This window comes from Aquarana catesbeiana, linkage group LG02 (assembly GCF_042186555.1).
Source record: "Aquarana catesbeiana isolate 2022-GZ linkage group LG02, ASM4218655v1, whole genome shotgun sequence".
Classification (NCBI taxonomy): domain Eukaryota; kingdom Metazoa; phylum Chordata; class Amphibia; order Anura; family Ranidae; genus Aquarana; species Aquarana catesbeiana.
In genome coordinates this window covers 813,888,115-813,907,560 of record NC_133325.1, presented here as the reverse complement: position 1 = coordinate 813,907,560, position 19,446 = coordinate 813,888,115, and the positions used below count along the sequence as shown (strand labels likewise).

Sequence of the window (19,446 nt, the reverse complement as noted above, 5' to 3'; positions counted from 1 at the left end):
TGGGGCTCCGGGTCTGGACTGGGTGATTGGAGGCGATGGGGCTCTGGGTCTGGACGGGGTGATTGGAGGCGATGGGGCTCCGGGTCTGGATGGGGTGAATAGAGGCGATGGGGCTCCAGTTTGAGGCACAGTGATTGGGGATGTTGGGGCTCCAGGTCTGGATTAGCGAGTTGCATGCACTGATGATTTTTGCAGTTCTTGGTAATACTGTTCATTCCACCCTTTGTAGGTGTCTGGTCTTCCCTCTAAGCTGAAAGCCGTGTGTATTCACTCCAACATGACAAAAACTCAGCGAGAAGCAGCTGTAGAGAAGGTGAGGTCTCCTCCTGAGTGGAAGGTTCTAGATAAAGTCAACTTTTTCATAATACTGTAATAGAACGAGGGACAGACCTTTTTGGGGTCCTTTTTTACATACAGGAGGTGTATTTTTCTGATAAGGACCCCCTATAGCTTTGCTGTACCATGGTCCTGTTATGTTTCTGGTCAGGTATACAGAACTGATTTCCCTCCTTGTAAATCATTTTGTCTTTTCAGGTAAAACAAGGCAAGGTGCATGTGCTGCTCCTTTCACCGGAGGCTCTGGTTGGTGGAGGTCGATCAGGATCCAGTTGTTTGCCCCCTGCTGACCAGCTCCCCCCAGTGGCCTTTGCATGTATAGATGAAGTTCACTGTGTCTCGGAGTGGTCCCACAACTTCCGGCCATGTTACCTTCGGCTGTGTAAAGTGAGTATGAACGTCTCCTCTGAGATGGAAAGGAGTCCTGGAACTCATCAGTCAGGAGTTCACACACTGTTCCTGCTTTTTTTTCTCAGGTTCTTCAGGAACGCCTAGGTGTTCGGTGTCTTCTTGGCCTTACAGCCACAGCTACCCTGAGTACCGCTCAAGATGTAGCCCGTCACCTTGAGGTGTTGGACATCGGCAAGATGCCTCTGCGGCTGGCAGCTGTACCTCCTAATTTACATCTATCTGTGTCCATGGACCAAGACCGGGACCAGGTGACATCATTGTGTTCCTGTTCTTGCTGGGCTTGTGGGGAAGGGGGGTTTCAATTATATAATGATGACGCCTGGAAAAGGCTTCCTTTTTTCCTCCTTGCACCTTTACCCTCATGCCTCTCCCCTCTCTTGCCTTACCTTGTACCTCTTTCAACTCACTTGGCCTATCTCTACTCTTGACTCACCTTGTGCCTCTGCCCTTTCATGCCTAACCTGGTGCCTCTCCTTTATGCTTCTCCCCTCTCCCACATCACTTCATGCCTACCCCCCCCCCCTCTCCCTCCTCACCTTGTTCCTCTCCCTCCTCACCTTGTTCCTCTCCCTCCTCACCTTGTTCCTCTCCCGCCTCACCTTGTTCCTCTCCCGCCTCACCTTGTTCCTCTCCCGCCTCGCCTTGCTCCTCCTCTCCCGCCTCGCCTTGTCCCTCCTCACCTTGTTACTCCCCTCCTGCCTCGCCATGTTCCTCCTCTCCCGGCCCGCCTTGTTCCTCCTCCTCTCCCGCCTCGCCTTGTTCCTCCTCCTCCTCTCCCGCCTCGCCTTGTTCCTCCTCCTCCTCTCCCGCCTCGCCTTGTTCCTCCTCCTCCTCCTCTCCCGCCTCGCCTTGTTCCTCCTCCTCCTCCTCCTCCTCCTCTCCCGCCTCGCCTTGTTCCTCCTCCTCCTCCTCTCCCGCCTCGCCTTGTTCCTCCTCTCCCGCCTCGCCTTGTTCCTCCTCTCCCGCCTCGCCTTGTTCCTCCTCTCCCGCCTCGCCTTGTTCCTCCTCCTCCTCCTCTCCCGCCTCGCCTTGTTCCTCCTCCTCCTCCTCCTCCTCCTCTCCCGCCTCGCCTTGTTCCTCCTCCTCCTCCTCCTCTCCCGCCTCGCCTTGTTCCTCCTCCTCCTCCTCCTCCTCTCCCGCCTCGCCTTGTTCCTCCTCCTCCTCCTCCTCCTCTCCCGCATCGCCTTGTTCCTCCTCCTCCTCCTCCTCCTCTCCCGCCTCGCCTTGTTCCTCCTCCTCCTCCTCCTCCTCTCCCGCATCGCCTTGTTCCTCCTCCTCCTCCTCCTCCTCCTCCTCCTTCTCCTCCTCCTCTCCCGCCTCGCCTTGTTCCTCCTCCTCTCCCGCCTCGCCTTGTTCCTCCTCCTCTCCCGCCTCGCCTTGTTCCTCCTCCTCCTCCTCTCCCGCCTCGCCTTGTTCCTCCTCCTCCTCCTCTCCCGCCTCGCCTTGTTCCTCCTCCTCCTCCTCTCCCGCCTCGCCTTGTTCCTCCTCCTCCTCCTCTCCCGCCTCGCCTTGTTCCTCCTCCTCCTCCTCTCCCGCCTCGCCTTGTTCCTCCTCCTCCTCCTCCTCTCCCGCCTCGCCTTGTTCCTCCTCCTCCTCCTCCTCTCCCGCCTCGCCTTGTTCCTCCTCCTCCTCCTCCTCCTCTCCCGCCTCGCCTCGTTCCTCCTCCTCCTCTCCCGCCTCGCCTCGTTCCTCCTCCTCCTCTCCCGCCTCGCCTCGTTCCTCCTCCTCCTCTCCCGCCTCGCCTTGTTCCTCCTCCTCCTCTCCCGCCTCGCCTTGTTCCTCCTCCTCCTCCTCCTCCTCCTCCTCTCCCGCCTCGCCTTGTTCCTCCTCCTCCTCCTCCTCCTCTCCCGCCTCGCCTTGTTCCTCCTCCTCCTCTCCCGCCTCGCCTTGTTCCTCCTCCTCCTCCTCCTCCTCCTCCTCTCCCGCCTCGCCTTGTTCCTCCTCCTCCTCCTCCTCTCCCGCCTCGCCTTGTTCCTCCTCCTCCTCCTCCTCCTCTCCCGCCTCGCCCCGTTCCTCCTCCTCCTCTACCGCCTCGCCTCGTTCCTCCTCCTCCTCTCCCGCCTCGCCTCGTTCCTCCTCCTCCTCCTCCTCTCCCGCCTCGCCTCGTTCCTCCTCCTCCTCTCCCGCCTCGCCTCGTTCCTCCTCCTCCTCTCCCGCCTCGCCTCGTTCCTCCTCCTCCTCTCCAGCCTCGCCTTGTTCCTTCTCCTCCTCTCCCGCCTCGCCTTGTTCCTTCTCCTCCTCTCCCGCCTCGCCTTGTTCCTCCTCCTCCTCTCCCGCCTCGCCTTGTTCCTCCTCCTCCTCTCCCGCCTCGCCTTGTTCCTCCTCCTCCTCTCCCGCCTCGCCTTGTTCCTCCTCCTCCTCTCCCGCTTCGCCTTGTTCCTCCTCCTCCTCTCCCGCCTCGCCTTGTTCCTCCTCCTCCTCTCCCGCCTCGCCTTGTTCCTCCTCCTCCTATCTACCCACTTTATGCCTGTCTCTCCTCTTTTCTCACCCAGACAGTTCTCCCATTACCCATCTCACAGGCCTCCTATCCCCTCACCTGGCACTTTTTTTTTTTTCAGGCTCTCGTTACACTCCTAAAAGGTGACCGTTTTGGTTGTCTGGATTCTGTCATCATCTATTGCACACGAAGGGAGGAGACACAGCGCTTGGCAGCGATGCTTCGTACGTGCCTGCAGGGGGTGATAGTGATTCGCACAGCAGAGGAGACTGAATCAGCGGAGTATGACAGGAAGAAGGCGCTGGGTAGGAATAAGATGGTTTCTGGTCACTGTCGTTAATATGAGGTAACCAGGAAATCTAATTTGGACATTATAATTTCTTCTTCTGCAGCAAGAAAGAAGATTCGCCGCCCACTGAAGTGGATGGCGGATTCGTACCATGCAGGGTTGTCAGCTGCTGAGCGCCGGAGGGTACAGAACAACTTCATGAGCGGTCAGCTTCGAATCGTCGTTGCTACTGTGGCATTTGGGATGGGTCTGGATAAATCTGACGTTAGGGGGATCATCCATTACAATATGCCTAAAAACTTTGAGAGCTATGTCCAGGAGATTGGCAGAGCTGGGCGAGACGGCAAGGATGCCCACTGTCACCTCTTCCTAGACCCCAATGTAAGTCTTCCAATACATAACACATACAAAGATTGCTATGAGGCGTCCTTTACATTACAGACATTCCTGAGCCTCTGCTGCTATTTCTAGCACTGACCAATTGCTATGACTGGAGAATTCATCGTCTTCAGAAGGGTTGGAGGTCCTTTAGGTATCATGTTATGTGAAGGATCAGAGATTTCATTGTCTTCAGAATGGTGGAGATGCATCAGATATCACATTGTAGCAGCCTAGGACTGGAGAAGTCCTCATCTTCAGAAGGGTTGGAGGTCCATCACATATCGCGTTTTAGCAGAGGACAGGAGAGTTTATTGTCTTCAGAAGGGATGGAGGTACATCAGAGATTACATTGTAGTGGAGGGCTGGAGCATTCATTGTCTTCAGAAGGAGTGGATGTCCTTTAGGTATTGTGTTATAGTGAAGGATCAGAGATTTCATTGTCTTCAGAAGGGGTGGATGTCCTTTAGGTATTGTGTTATAGTGAAGGATCAGAGATTTCATTGTTTTCAGAAGGGGTGGAGGTCCTTTAGGTATCGTGTTATAGTGAAGGATCAGAGATTTCATTGTCTTCAGAATGGGTGGAGGTCCTTTAGGTTGGTCATCATCAACCCTGTCCTTAGGGCCCACTAACAGGCCAGGTTTTATGTATTACCTTGGGGGAGATGCAGACTAGAATCCTGCAATCACTGAGCAGCAAATGATATCACCTGTCATGTATTTCAGTTATCTTGCAATCCTGGCCTGTTAGTGGGTCCTGAGGACAGGAGTTGATGACCACTGCTTTAGGTATCTCGTTGTAGTGAAGGATCAGAGATATCATTGTCTTCAGAAGGGGTGGAGGTCCATCAGGTATCCATGTTGTAGCGGAGGACTGGAAGATTCATTGTCTTCAGAAGGCTTGTTGGTCCATGGATCAGGGCTCAAAGTTTCAGGTCCTGTGCTACTAGCCAGGTCTTAACAATTACTTGCTACTAGTTGCCCCACCCAACCCCTACCCTGCCCCTAATTCCACCCCTAAACACACCCTCGTAAATTTTCTCATGAAATGACACTGCTAAATGTTTTATGCAGAATTAAGTTACAAAAATAAATATTAACAAAAACTTTAACAATATTAACATATTGCATGTTAGTGCCCATCAATGCAGCATGTCAATGCAGCCTCATCAGTGACCATCAATGCAGCCTCATCAGTGTAACCTCCTCAGTGACCATCAATGCAGCCTCATCAGTGACCATCAATGCAGCATATCAATGCAGCCTCATCAGTGACCATCAATGCAGCCTCATCAGTGTAACCTCATCAGTGACCATCAATGCAGCCTCATCAGTGTAACCTCCTCAGTGACCATCAATGCAGCATATCAATGCAACATATCAATGCAGCCTCATCAGTGACCATCAATGCAGCCTCATCAGTGTAACCTCATCAGTGACCATCAATGCAGCATATCAATGCAGCCTCATCGGTGTAACCTCATCAGTGCCCATCAATGCAGCATATCAATGCAGCCTCATCAGTGACCATCAATGCAGCACATCAGTGCAGCCTCATGAGTGCCCATCAATGCAGCACATCAGTGCAGCCTCATCAGTGCCCATCAATGCAGCATTTCAGTGCAGCCACATCAGTGCCCATCAATGCAGCATATCAGTGCAGCCTCATCAGTGACCATCAATGCAGCCTCATTAGTGTAACCTCATCAGTGCCCATCAATGCAGCATTTCAGTGCAGCCACATCAGTGCCCATCAATGCAGCATATCAGTGCAGCCTCATCAGTGACCATCAATGCAGCCTCATTAGTGTAACCTCATCAGTGCCCATCAATGCAGCATATCAGTGCAGCCTCATCAGTGCCCATCAATGCAGCATGTCAGTGCAGCCTCATCAGTGCCCATCAATGCAGCATGTCAGTGCAGCCTCATCAGTGCCCATCAATGCAGCATTTCAGTGCAGCCACATCAGTGCCCATCAATGCAGCATATCAGTGCCCATCAATGCAGCCTCATCAGTGCCCATCAATGCAGCAAGGATCACAGGGAGGAATCATGAGGATTGCCGGCTGGATCTCACAGAGCGGGGAACTCCCGCTGTAACACAGCTTGGAGATGAAACGCCAGCCGATGTCAAACAAAGTCCCGCCTCCTGGCCTGGCATTGGACCAGTGTGCTGTCTATCATAGAAGCTGGTCCAGGAGGCGGGACTTTGACAGCGGCCAGCGTTTCATAGTCAAGCTGTGTCGCAGTGGATGATCCCCGCTCTGTGTGATCCAGTCGGCTCTCCTGACAGTTTCCAGGCTGATCACTTCTGGCAGAAGCTCTGATGCCCTGTAAAAAAGCTGCACTGCTTCTGCCAGGAAACGGTTTGCCCAGTCCGCCCCGCTCCACACTCGCCCTCGGATAATTTCCACTCGCCAAATGCAAGCAGACGAGTGGACGTTTTGAGAGCTGCATTAGATATCATGTTGTAGTGGAGGACTGGAGAAGTCCTCGTCTTCAGAAGAGTTGGGGGTCCATCAGATATCGCGTAGCAGGGGACTGATTGTGGGGTGGCAGTTGCTCGGGCTCACAAGGGTCATCAGCTAATGAGGGTTTGGCAGGTTATTGTGTAGAATGAACCCTTTCCTGTCCTGTTACTTCTGATATCTTTTTAGAAGGCTTGAGGGTTACACTTGATTGGTTGCTATGGCAGTTTTTACTTCTAAATCTTCTGAGTTATTTTTGGTGTCTTTCAGGCGCAGGATTTGGATGAGTTGCGCAGACACGTGCACGCCGATTCCGTGGATTACATTACGGTCAAGAAACTTGTCCAGAGAGTCTTTCCTAAGTGCAAGTGCCGTGACATCCAGAAGAAACGTGACGCTCTGAGGAGGGTGAGATCTGGCTAACATGTTTCTCTCCCTTCTGCTGAATTTACCTTTTTATTCTGTGAAATCTAATGCCCCATTTATAGATCACCACCCTGGTGGGAGCAGACCTGTAGGAGAGGGACAGTGTGATTCTATTGCTCTATTTCCTTGTCCCATGTCCTCAATATATATTGGGTACAGGAATCCTTTATAGGGAGCCCTATTGGCAGCAGTAAAAGCCCCAGTTGGTGACCATTAGACCTCTGTGAGGCTCCTGTTACTTGTGGGTTTTGGAAAATCCAGCATTGCTTATCATACATCTGCAGTGTGCTGAATGGGTTGGTGACACGAGAAGTTCACCTTTTGCCAGCTCTCATTTTACTGTTGTCACCTAGTGAGTGGATGAGAGACCTTACCGAACGGTTCATTGTCTGCTACCTGTGTGTGTCGCTGCTTCCTTGCTAGATGAGACCCTTCTCGGGCTATGGCACCATTGCCCCCGTTGTCCAAGCTTGATTGCTGCTCTGAATAGATGAGGATGTGGTTGGGGGGTCGGCTTGTTGTGCAGAGGTTAATTATGATCACAGCTACTGTAAGTACCGATATCGTTCAGCTCATCAAGTGATTGCTGCTATTGAGTGCAGAATTTTCTCTCCTATAGTACTATATATCTGTCTTTATCACTTTCTGCATTGTCTGAACCAAACCACATTCAGTACAACATGACATCTAGACCTTTGTATGGTATCTTCAGCTCCATAACTGGTGTCCTTCTTCTCCTCCCCATCTTCTGGCCTGCAGGGCTGTGAGCTGAACGATGATGAAATGTTGGATTTCCTGGCACAATGTGATGGTCAGGAAGAGGTCAGGGAAATACCTCCATCGGTGGAGAAAGCGGTGGAGCGGGCGTGCCATAGACACGAGCGTGTTCTTCCTATAGAGGAGACGGTGCAGGCACTAGATGTCCGGGAGGAAGGTGAGCTCCTTACAGCATCTTTTGGCTGCATTCTTCTTCTTTCTTACCAGCAAATCAATTTGAGTCCAAAATAAATGGTACAACCACCGATGTGTGAAATCCAAAGATGTTAATTCACTGCCCACCACATATCGGGGAATCGGCTCTGCAGAAAGTACTTCCATCTCTGAGACTGGAAAATCTGCACTGTAAGGCCGCATACACACGGTCAGACTTTTCGACCGGACTTGTCCGACAGACTTTCCAGCGGACTTTTGACGGACTTCGGACTGACTTTTTAATGACCGGACTTGTTTACACACGATCCCACCAAAGTCCGATGACGTACACTGGACTAAAATAAGGAAGTTGATAGCCAATAGCCAATAGCTGCCCTAGTGTTGGTTTTTGTCCGTCGGACCAGCATACAGACGAACGGATTTCTGGGTCCGGCGGAGTTACAACGTAAAGATTTGAAGCTTGTTCCAAATCTAAAGTCCATCGGATTTGCGATGGGAAAAGTCCGGTGAAGCCCACACACGATCGGATTGTCCGCCGGATTTGGTCCGTCTGCGTCCGTCGGACAAGTCCGGTCGAAAAGTCAGACCGTGTGTACGCGGCATAACTGGTGTCTACAAACTGGAGATACTGGGCCACATTTTACACACCATGTCCACACAATGGTGCAAAAAATTCAATATATGACCTGATCTTACCCTTATTAGGGGAAAATCGGGAGGAGTTCTAACATTTCAGGTCCAGCTGTGGCATCACTGGAAAGTGGGTGGAGCATCAAGAAGAGGGGTGTGGCATGTCAGTACTGCACTATTGAATGTACATTTATACTAAACAACCTTTCTTTGGTGTTATATCCCTCAATAGTTGTATCCTCATACTGCAGGTAATGGGATTTGTATCCCATCAATAATGGTATCCTCATACTATAGATATTGGATCTATATCCCATCAATAATGGTATCCTCATACTCCAGGTATTGGATCTATATCCCATCAATAATGGTATCCTCATACTATAGATATTGGATCTATATCCCATCAATAATGGTATCCTCATACTCTGGATATTGGATCTATATCCCATCAATAATGGTATCCTCATACTCCAGATATTGGATCTATATCCCATCAATAATGGTATTCTCATACTATAGATATTGGATCTGTATCCTATCAATAATGGTATCCTCATACTTTGGATATTGGATCTATATCCCATCAATAATGATATTCTCATACTATAGATATTGGATCTATATCCCATCAATAATGGTATCCCCATACTATAGATATTGGAATCTGTATCCCATCAATAATGGTATCCTCATACTATAGATATTGGATCTATATCCCATCAATAATGGTATCCTCATGCTCCGGATATTGGATCTGTATCCCATCAATAATGGTATCCTCATACTAAAGTTATTGGGTCTATATCCCATCAATAATGGTATCCTCATACTCTGGATATTGGGTCTATATCCCATAAATAATGGTATGCTCATAGTATAGATATTGGGTCTATATCCCATCAATAATGGTATCCTCGTACTCTGGATATTGGATCTATATCCCATCAATAATGATATTCTCATACTATAGATATTGGATCTATATCCCATCAATAATGATATTCTCATACTATAGACGTTGGATCTATATCCCATCAATAATGATATTCTCATACTATAGATATTGGATCTATATCCCATCAATAATGATATTCTCATACTATAGATATTGGATCTATATTCCATCAATAACGAAGTTTTCGGGGTTGGGTGCATTTCTCAGATAGTAGTGGTCAGGGTCAGTCATCTTTCAGGTAATCATTTTCTGCCTTCTCTATCATTCTTCAGGTATTGAGACTCTTCTTTGCTATCTGGAGCTCCATTCTTCTCAGTGGTTGGAGCTGCTGCACCCCACCTTATCGGTCTGCCGGGTGACATGCTATAGTGGCCCTCAGCAGCTGCGGAGCCTCGCACACAGGTAGAGTTGTGTCCTCCTAGTGAATAGAAGGTTGATAATGATGTCATAGACTGAAGGAATGACGGTGGGCGGTCGCGGTGTGTGGAGTGTACACCTAATTAGGATCTCCAATAGTCACTGGATTAAAACTTAACCTTTTTATAAAGGATTTTATTATGACAAAGACGGTGTGTGTCATTATGTACTTATAAGGGGGACGGAACTAGACTCCAAAATGTATAAAGTAGTCCTGACAAGCAAAGAAATTTGGTAATCAATGATAGAAAATAGAAAAGTATAATAATCTGACACAAAGAGGGCATGGCTGGCCGCTCAGTCCATGACAAGGCAGGTAGCACTTCAACTGGCTGAGAACAAGAGATTCTTTTTACAACAAAAGCACTATGAGGAGGAAACTCGGGACATATGCTGGAAATGCTTATATGTAATCAATAAAATACATCTCCTATAGATAAAATACAGGACTCACAGGGAACCCTTAGGACCTCAACACAAGAAATATTACAGGTGATTTGTACATTCTATACTAATCTATATTCCACGAAGGTACATCCTAGCGAGAGTGAAATAACCAATTTCTCAGACGATTGTGCATTGCCATGTCTATGGGAGCAAGATGGAAAGGTATTGAATGACCCGAGGAAGTCCGCCTGGCCCTGAAGTTGGCTCTTCTTGGGAAGTCACCGGGCTAGGATGGACTTCCGTCTGAGGTATATGGCAGTTACTCAGAACAATTGCTACCTACGATGCTGACCGTGTTTAATGGGGCTCTGGAGTCGGGGGGGGGTGGGGGGGGGGGGTTGCCTCATTTAATGAATGAGGCAATTATTATTGTCTTGTTGAAACCAGGCAAAGATGCCTCACTGCCCGATTCATATCGTCCCATCTCCTTGCTGACATCGGACATCAAACTACTGGCCAAGGTGCTGGCATTGAGATTGTCGACCAGTTATTCAAAGCTAGTTCACAGGAACCAATGTGGCTTCATACCAGCCCGGTCCACAGCCCAGAACCTTGGACGTCTTTTCCTAAATTTACAAGTACCGCTAAACAATTCGGGCAACAGAACACTATTCTCATAGTATGTATTCTTTGAAACCCCATCAGCTTGTATTAGAGTAAATGGGGAGCTGTCTGGACCATTTGAGCTTCATTGGGGCACTAGGCAGGGGTGTCCCTTGTTGCCTCTGCTTTTTGCCTTGGCTTTGGAACCTTTAGCTGCCCATATCAGAAGGTCACCGGAGATAGTGGGATTTAGGAGGGGACAAAACTCAGGTTGTGTCTATGTACGCAGATGACACTCTACTGTATCTGGGTGACACGATGGGGTCATTTCAAGCAGTGATGAAACTTATCGAGGAATTCAGAAAGTTGTTTGGATTCTCGATAAATTGGGACAAATCAGTCCTGATGCTGTCCCACATTCCAGAGCATACTTCCTAGCTTCTCAGATTCAACAATTAGGGGGCTGGGGGGGCTCACTGACCCTTCGGACTCAATTAGAAATATGCTCATCCCAGAGGAGTTGGTTCATTCGGCCTTCACTCATTTGGAGGGAGGCTTCCCACATTTGATTTCGGGGCTTACCAACCGTATTTCTACTAAACACACTTTGGCAGTATATTAAGACAACACTCCACATCACCGGCTTTCTGTCATGTACTCCATTATGGCCCAACTCTCAATATAGGGAATTACTGACCTTGGAAGGGTTCAGAGATTGGGAGAAAGCTGGATTACAATATATATATATATCTCATCTTTATCAAGGGCGAACCCTGAAAGTGTTCATAGAGATCCAACAGACATATCATATACCCTCAAAACAATTCTATAAATACCTGCAACTGAGGCATGCCTTTAAATGCACAAGCCCGGACATCAGATTTAATTTTGAAAGACCACATTATTCTAGAAGAGGTATTTATGACTACAGATAAAAAAGGGTATGATCTCCGGAGCATACTCCATAATCCTAAATGCGATACAGGGAGACCTGGATCTGCCTTGTAGGAGGGGATGGGAGAAGGATTTGGTCACTATAGAAGGTGACGTATGGGAATCTTGCTTAGCTTCTGCCCCTTTGGTATCGGCCACGCAGAAACTATCCAATCTTTCCTACTTCACAGGGCCTATAGAACACCCCAACAGCTACATAAATGGGGGCGTAGAGATGGTCCATTATGCCTGAAATGTCAGCAAGAACACGGGGACTTATTGCATATGTTATGGAGCTGTCCGAAACTCCATTTGATATTGGACAGAGGTCATTTCCATGATATCACAGGTTTATAACTACCAGTTAAAAAAGGACTCTACTGTCTGTCTGCTGGGCGAAATGGAAGAAGAGCTGTTAACTCCGAACACATTTGTGGCAATACTGCGGCTACTGTATACCGCATGTAAGTTGATTGCTAAATGCTGGATCTCTCCCAGGGTTCCCCTCCAGAAGACAGTAGATAGAACAGGTCAATAACATGATCATAAGAGAAAAATTAACCTATCTACATAGAAAGGCCCCCAAAAAATGTATTCTCCATCTGGCAGCCATGGTTAGATGTTCCAGGCCTTGCACCGCAACAATTGGTACTAAACAGATTGTTGGAGGGCTGAGAAATATAGAAATAAAGGTTTAATCATTTTTTATATACAGAGGCCCTATATTGTTACCAAATATACCTACATAGCTATATAAAAATAGGTATCTAGACAGACGTGAACGTTTCTACATGTCATATTAATAAGCTGCAATTTAATGTTTAGGCAATACTATACTGCTGGGTAATGGGTTCTGATGACAGGCAATATACTTATTGCAATGTATAGTACTGAAGTGTTACTGTATGTCACATTAAAAACCTCTTTCTGATAAAAAAATAGAAAAGTGCCCACTTGCAATTCTCCTGTAAAAACGGGGGACCTACAAAGGACCCCTAAAACTGAATTTGTTCCAAAAACAATCATTTTTGAATGAAGATCTTATCGTGTCCAAATGGCTCGAGTCCTAAAATCACCTGCACTGGCGATTAAACAAACATGCTTGCCCCAATCAAATCACCCTTCTATGGAGGTACCAATTTTACCATCTCAGAAGTCGTGACTTGGACGATTATTAACCCCTTATTCACTGCGCCCCCTCCATATACAAAAACTGGACTATTTAAAAGAAACGCCATCAATTCAGCAAGGAGTCAACCAATCCCCTCCCCAATAAACCATGTGTTCCCCAAAGAAATATTCAAAAGGTGCTTCGCAAAAGACCCAAAGTCTCTGCACCAGAGGAGCTTACACTCTATTGTCCCCCCCCCCCCCCCCAGTCACACTATTATTATACATTTACTGTATATCTTCTCCTATAGGTGTGTATATAGTATGAACCCTCTGTGTCTGTATAGGTGAATGTGTATATATCTTCTCAGCTGCCCTCCTGTGGCCGTGGCTCTGGCTTGGGAACGTCTGTCTGGTATTGATCACACACACGCCAATTCTGTGGAGTTCAATGTGGTGGATGTGGCGGATTCCATGGGCTGGGAAGTCAATCCAGTGAAGAGGGCTCTCCGCAACCTGCAATGGAACTCTTCTTCCTCCGGAGGTAATGTTTAGCAGGGGGGCGCATGCATAAAGCCCATTTGACCATTGTGATTTGGCCGGCAGCAGGATTACTGGTTGACAGTCACCTTGACTGGGGCTCGTCTATAAAAAGTGTACCAAAAGCCAAATGGGGGGTGGGGTGGGGGGGGGGCTGTCTCAGATGTTGCTTCCATCAGAAGGGAAATCCAAAATGTTGAGTTGTCACCAGAAAAGGAAATCTTTTAAATAGGGAAATTTGTTTTGGTGGCATCTAAGTGAGCTTTCCATGGTGGGGATATTTCCTTCTCTTCACCTTTATTGGGACATGTCCCCATTATTTTATACTTATTAGAAGCTCTGTAAAGGATTTGTCTCTATCACAGTGATTTATTTGATGGGTCCTGTTGTGGGTCATGTCACTGGTTATTGTTGTATAACGCAGCCGTCATCGCTCTCTTTTCAGGTTTTCGGGGTACGGGCCGCAGCGGTGTCCTGGCTGAGTTCAGCTCTCTGTCATTTCACTTTCGTTCTTATGGAGATCTGACAGATGAGGAATTGGAGGCTGTCTGTGACTTTCTCCATCACAAAGTTTCTTCACGAGAGGCGACAGCTCTGAGGCAGCTGAAGTCATGTTACCGGGTCTTCCAGAGGTTTGTGGTTCATTATGTCCCAGGTTTAGGTTGTATGATATCTGAGCAGGTGACGGTCACATAGTGAAAGTCGTGAACAGAGACATTTTGCCAAGTCTGATGAAGCCGTCCAATCGTATCTTGCTATGTTCCAGGTCTTGATCTCTATCTCTGGATTATGGAGAACGACTATACTGGAATAGGGGAGATTTATGGACAGGACATTGGAGGGAAAACTTCTCTCCATAGGGCCAATCTGAGCACCAATCTGCTCTCATCTCTACAGTCCAGATCTAAAAATAGTGGGCAGTGGCCATTTTCCCTAGAAGGCAGATTTAACTCATCGGACTCCAGTATGTTTCATTTCTGTTTTTCTTGGGCAACCTTCATTGATCTGTATAGTCAGCCAGTGAGGAATTCGCTGTCACATGTTGGTTTAGCGCTTTGTCTCTTTTCTCTTACAGAAATTTCCACTTCTTTCTGGCATCTTGTTTATTCTTATCCATTGAGGGACTCGTGTAGCATTAAACCCTCGGGTTACTTTGGCCAATCTCAGAATCTGAGGCCTTACTAATACAAATTTAACAGAATCCTCTCGCCACGGTTGGATGGCCTGTTGATACCGCAGTATACAGACTATTGATGGTCAATGTGGTTTCTGTATGTAATGATTTACCCCTCTGTGGATATTTTTGGGGTTTTTTTTTTTTCTTTTTGGAAATGTATCTTGCAACGACTTGGAAGACTTGTTAGACACATGTATGGCGTTAATGGTTTTCTTGTTATCTGCTGCAGTACTCTAAATAAAAAAACAAATGCCCCCAGGTTATGGAAGAAGCATTCCTTTTGCTACAGGTCACTCTCAGCTATCACTCCACGGCTCCTCCAAAGAAGAATCCCTAGCCAGGGTCTGGCTCTCCAAAGCTGCAATATCAAAGTGGAAGGACACTTGTTGACTTTTGCAGCCACCTGGATATGGTGCATTTCTGCGTCCCGTCAGCAACTTGCTGATCTCAAGCAGGCACTCTTGACTGCTGGACCAAGGGGTCATAGCCTCAGTCTCTGCTGCAGAGTAGTTTCAAGGGTTTTACCGGTCTTCACCAGGCAGACTTTCTGGTCTCAGGGGGCATACTTCCTTGTGCCCATTTTTTGGCTCACCAGTGCCTTCTGCATTTTGCTGCAGGGCCTCTGCACTTCCAGAACTGGCCTTTCCATTCATCCTGTCTTCTGCATCTCATGTTCACCAAGGTCCTGTCTCCAGTGTGGCTCTATTGGACTTTTAGGGTATGCCTGTTGTGGAATTTGTATGAGACAACCTCCACTTACATGAATGGTCAGTGAGGCTAATGGAGGACAACATGCCTTTGGCTATCCAGACGTTGCAGAGATTCGTTTGGACCCTGAACCTTCAGAAATCGCTGATTCCAGCTCATCACTTGAAGTATCTAGGGCTGGTTCTGGACCTTTCCCAATCCAAAGAGTTCTTCCCCAGAAAAAACTTCACACTCTCTCCAGGCTCGAGATTGTGAACCCCAATTTCTAAGTATCAGGGGTTCTGTGATGCCTGCAATGCTTACAGCTTACTCGCACCATGTAAAATATGCCTTCCACATTCAATGAAAGACGTGGTGGAAAGTGGACTAAGGGCTCCCCCCCCCACTCATAGGAGTTTATCTGTAGGACAGAACCTCTTTCCTCTAATCAGGACTGGACAATGTGTGACTCTTAGCACAATCTAGTGGCATATCTCTGCACTTTCAATTCTCCTTCAGAGTCCATTGGCTTCCCACTGTCCTGATTTCCACCTGTGTGTAGGGGATCACAATGTGCTTTCCCCAGTCCAGCCCCTATAACCCCCCCAGTCGAGCCCCTAATAAAGCTCTGATATTCTGGTTCTTTCAGGTCTTCAGAAGCCCCTGTGTGATCCAATCAGAGACCTTCTCCTCTGCTCTGACGTACAAGCTTGACCACTTGTCATCACCTCAGCTAGTAAAATGTCTGAGCCAGCAGATTTCTCCTACACAAAACTGGTTTGGTTTTGTCTAAGGACAAGGTGATCTTCAGGCCTTCGTTTCTCCAATTTCCCCCTTAATTAGAACATTGTTCCTCTGCCCCTCTGTCCAGCTCCATTCCCCTAAAATAAATGTTCCTCCATTGTTGGATAGGGTCCAGAATGTTTGAGCTTACAGTATCTATACCTATTGCTTATTTCTGGAGGACTGATCCCATTTATGTCGCCCTGTATGGGCTCAGCAGAAGTGACCGGTGTTCTCATTGGAGCCATCTCTAGGAGACTATCCTCCTGGGTTCCCCCTTTCCAGGCTCGCTCCATTAGCACCTCTCCCGATTTTCGGCATCAGGCCCATTTTCCAGGTTTGTAAAGCAGCCACCTGGTCTTCTGTTCACCTGTTCTCCGAGTTCTATCAGGTGGTTGTTTCTACCTCCTCTGATAAAAGCAAATTCCTCCAGGTGACTGCAGTCCATCCCTAGTTCTTGTGTTTCCTTCACTGAAGGTTTCAGCCCTCCTGTGTCCCTCAATGGGTGAAGAAAATAAGATTTTTGTACTTGCTGTAAAATTAGGGATGCACCAATTCCCGTTTTTTAAGACTGCGTATGAGTACCGATTGGGAGGGGTTAGTAGGAGCTGCTGTCCTTCAGTTTTTCGTTTCCGAGTGTCTGATCCTCCTGCAGGTAGCAGTATAAACCACATGATTAGGACTTCCTGTGTCCCTGAATGACCTCCAAGATTATTTTTCCTGTTTATCGCAGACCACCTATTCCTTGACGGTAACACATTTCCTCCATGTTGTCATTTGATACAGCGTGACGTACAGGAGCAGTGCGGGCTGCGCAGAGCGAGTCAATCTGGAGCGCAGTGCTCAGCTGAAGGCTCACATTCTGGAGTATTTTGAGGGGCGAAATCCTCTCAGTGATGAAGAACAGGACAATGACGAGGAAGAGCTGAGCAAAGCAAAGGTAAACCTGCATGTTTTACACGCCGGGGGGGGGGGCGGCATTCATTTGTACACGCCGGAGGGGGGCATTCACTTGTACATGCCGGGGGGGGGGGGGGCTTCATTCACCCGTACACGCTGGGATGGGGACTGGTGCATTCACCCATACACGCTGGGATGGGGACTGGCGCATTCACCCGTACACGCTGGGATGGGGACTGGGGCATTCACCCGTACACGCTGGGATGGGGACTGGGGCGTTCACCCGTACACGCTGGGATGGGGACTGGGGCGTTCACCCGTACACGCTGGGATGGGGACTGGGGCGTTCACCCGTACACGCTGGGATGGGGACTGGGGCGTTCACCCGTACACGCTGGGATGGGGACTGGGGCGTTCACCCGTACACGCTGGGATGGGGACTGGGGCGTTCACCCGTACACGCTGGGATGGGGACTGGGGCGTTCACCCGTACACGCTGGGATGGGGACTGGGGCGTTCACCCGTACACGCTGGGATGGGGACTGGGGCGTTCACCCGTACACGCTGGGATGGGGACTGGGGCGTTCACCCGTACACGCCTGGATGGGGACTGGGGCGTTCACCCGTACACGCTGGGATGGGGACTGGGGCATTCACCCGTACACGCTGGGATGGGGACTGGGGCATTCACCCGTACATGCCGGGGGTGTATACACCGCATTCATAAAGTATTCTACCCTCCTATGTTGCAGCCCGATGATACTACAACATTCATTTATTTTCTCATTAATCTGCACTCAGCATCCCATAATGACAAAGTGACACCAGAAATATCGGAATTACAAAGTCTCACGTATTCAGCCCCAGTACTCAGTACTTTGGTGAAGCCCCTTTGGCAGCAATTCCAGCCTGGAGACTTTTTGGGAATGAGGCCACAAGCTCTGCACACCGGGATTGGGGGATTTCCTGCTGCTCAGTCAGGTTGGATGGGGGGGCATCGGTGGACAGTCGGGTTGGATGGGGGGGCATCGGTGGACAGTCGGGTTGGATGGGGGGGCATCGGTGGACAGTCGGGTTGGATGGGGGGGCATCGGTGGACAGTCGGGTTGGATGGGGGGGCATCGGTGGACAGGCGGGTTGGATGGGGGGGCTTCAGTGGACAGTCGGGTTGTATGGGGGCTTCGGTGGACAGTCAGGTTGGATGGGGGGGTGTGGGCGGACAATCGGGTTGGATGGGGGGTGTGGGCAGATAGTCGGGTTGGATGGGGGAGTGTGGGCGGACAATTGGTTGGATGGGGGCGTGTGGGCAGATAGTCGGGTTGGATGGGGGAGTGTGGGCTGACAGTCGGGTTGGATGGGGGGGTGTGGGCAGACAGTCGGATTGGATGGGGGGATGTGGGCAGACAGTCGGGTTGGATGGGGAAGGTGTGGGCGGACAGTCGAGTTGGATGGGGGGGTGTGGGCGGACAGTCGGGTTGGATGGAGGGGGTGTGGGCAGACAGTCGGGTTGGATGGGGGGGTGTGGGCGGACAGTCGGGTTGGATGGGGGGGGGTGTGGGCGGACAGTCGGGTTGGATGGGGGGGGGTGTGGGCGGACAGTCGGGTTGGATGGGGGGGTGTGGGCGGACAGTCGGGTTGGATGGGGGGGTGTGGGCAGACGTCGGGTTGGATGGGGGAGGTGTGGGCGGACAGTCGGGTTGGATGGGGGGGTGTGGGCAGACAGTCGGGTTGGATGGGGGAGGTGAGCGGACAGTCGGGTTGGATGGGGGGTGTGGGCGGACAGTCGGGTTGGATGGGGGGTGTGGGCGGACAGTCGGGTTGGATGGGGGGTGTGGGCGGACAGTCGGGTTGGATGGGGGGTGTGGGCGGACAGTCGGGTTGGATGGGGGGGTGGGCGGACAGTCGGGTTGGATGGGGGAGGTGTGGGCTGACAGTCGGGTTGGAGATGGGTAGAGAAGGAAGCGCCACCTGAGTGTAGTATTAACAACTGGTATTTAATGACACCAGGTAAAATAACACTTGCAGGATAAAAACATAAAAACGCTCATCTATATCAGTGTGTGGTCCTCAGTATTCCCTGGTCCTGTTCTGGTGATGCTGCAGGGATGCTGGGCTGCAGAGGATGGATTACCAGCCAGGAGCTCCTTCTGTGGCCATCGGGAAGAGGCTGGGACCGGCGTGGAGCGCATGTGACGTCACAGGTCGTCTGGTCGCTCCCCGGATCAGTATCCAGGGAGGTGGGCTGTGAATAGGTTTAGACAAGGCTACGCGCTTCAATAGGCCTAGTTGGGAGGTGTCTGCACTGTGCTATTCATAGGCCAGCGCTGTGGGACAACAGGTCCCAGCGTCGGCCGACGGAAGCACAGCGCCGACTGTGGACGGGAGGGGCACTACAAGATAATACAATATACACGGAATAAAAAGGTTATACACTAGTGAATGATATGAAAAAGTATGAATGGGGAGAAGTCCATGGTGATAAACATGGAAGCGATAATGATGATAATAATAATAAAAAATATAAGTGGGAATAAAGATGGGGGCGAAAAATAAAGGTAAGTATAAAAATGAGGATGACAGCGAGACATAATAGTATTTCCCATGGGAATAATACAAAATAAGAATGAAACTAAAAATACAAA

At 49.4% G+C, this 19,446-nt stretch overlaps 2 protein-coding genes across 4 annotated transcripts in view; one reads left to right on the top strand and one right to left on the bottom strand.

Moving 5' to 3' along the window:
* Nucleotides 1-19,446, bottom strand: part of LOC141129552 (myoferlin-like) — a 644,669-nt gene that overhangs the window by 519,435 nt on the left and 105,788 nt on the right. The gene's annotated exons all lie outside the window — the stretch shown is intronic.
* RECQL4 (RecQ like helicase 4) overlaps nt 1-19,446 on the top strand; it is a 48,605-nt gene that overhangs the window by 17,440 nt on the left and 11,719 nt on the right. For 2 of the 3 annotated variants that reach the window (XM_073617638.1, XM_073617637.1), the window contains exons 12-22: nt 230-313; nt 535-723; nt 813-995; nt 3,306-3,489; nt 3,577-3,854; nt 6,591-6,728; nt 7,506-7,680; nt 9,540-9,669; nt 13,089-13,261; nt 13,703-13,889; nt 16,691-16,844. In XM_073617638.1, coding sequence (XP_073473739.1) covers nt 230-313; nt 535-723; nt 813-995; nt 3,306-3,489; nt 3,577-3,854; nt 6,591-6,728; nt 7,506-7,680; nt 9,540-9,669; nt 13,089-13,261; nt 13,703-13,889; nt 16,691-16,844 — 1,875 coding nt within the window. Of the gene's footprint in view, nt 1-229; nt 314-534; nt 724-812; nt 996-3,305; nt 3,490-3,576; nt 3,855-6,590; nt 6,729-7,505; nt 7,681-9,539; nt 9,670-13,088; nt 13,262-13,702; nt 13,890-16,690; nt 16,845-19,446 lie in introns of those variants that run through there. The other variant, XM_073617639.1, reaches the window with a different exon arrangement.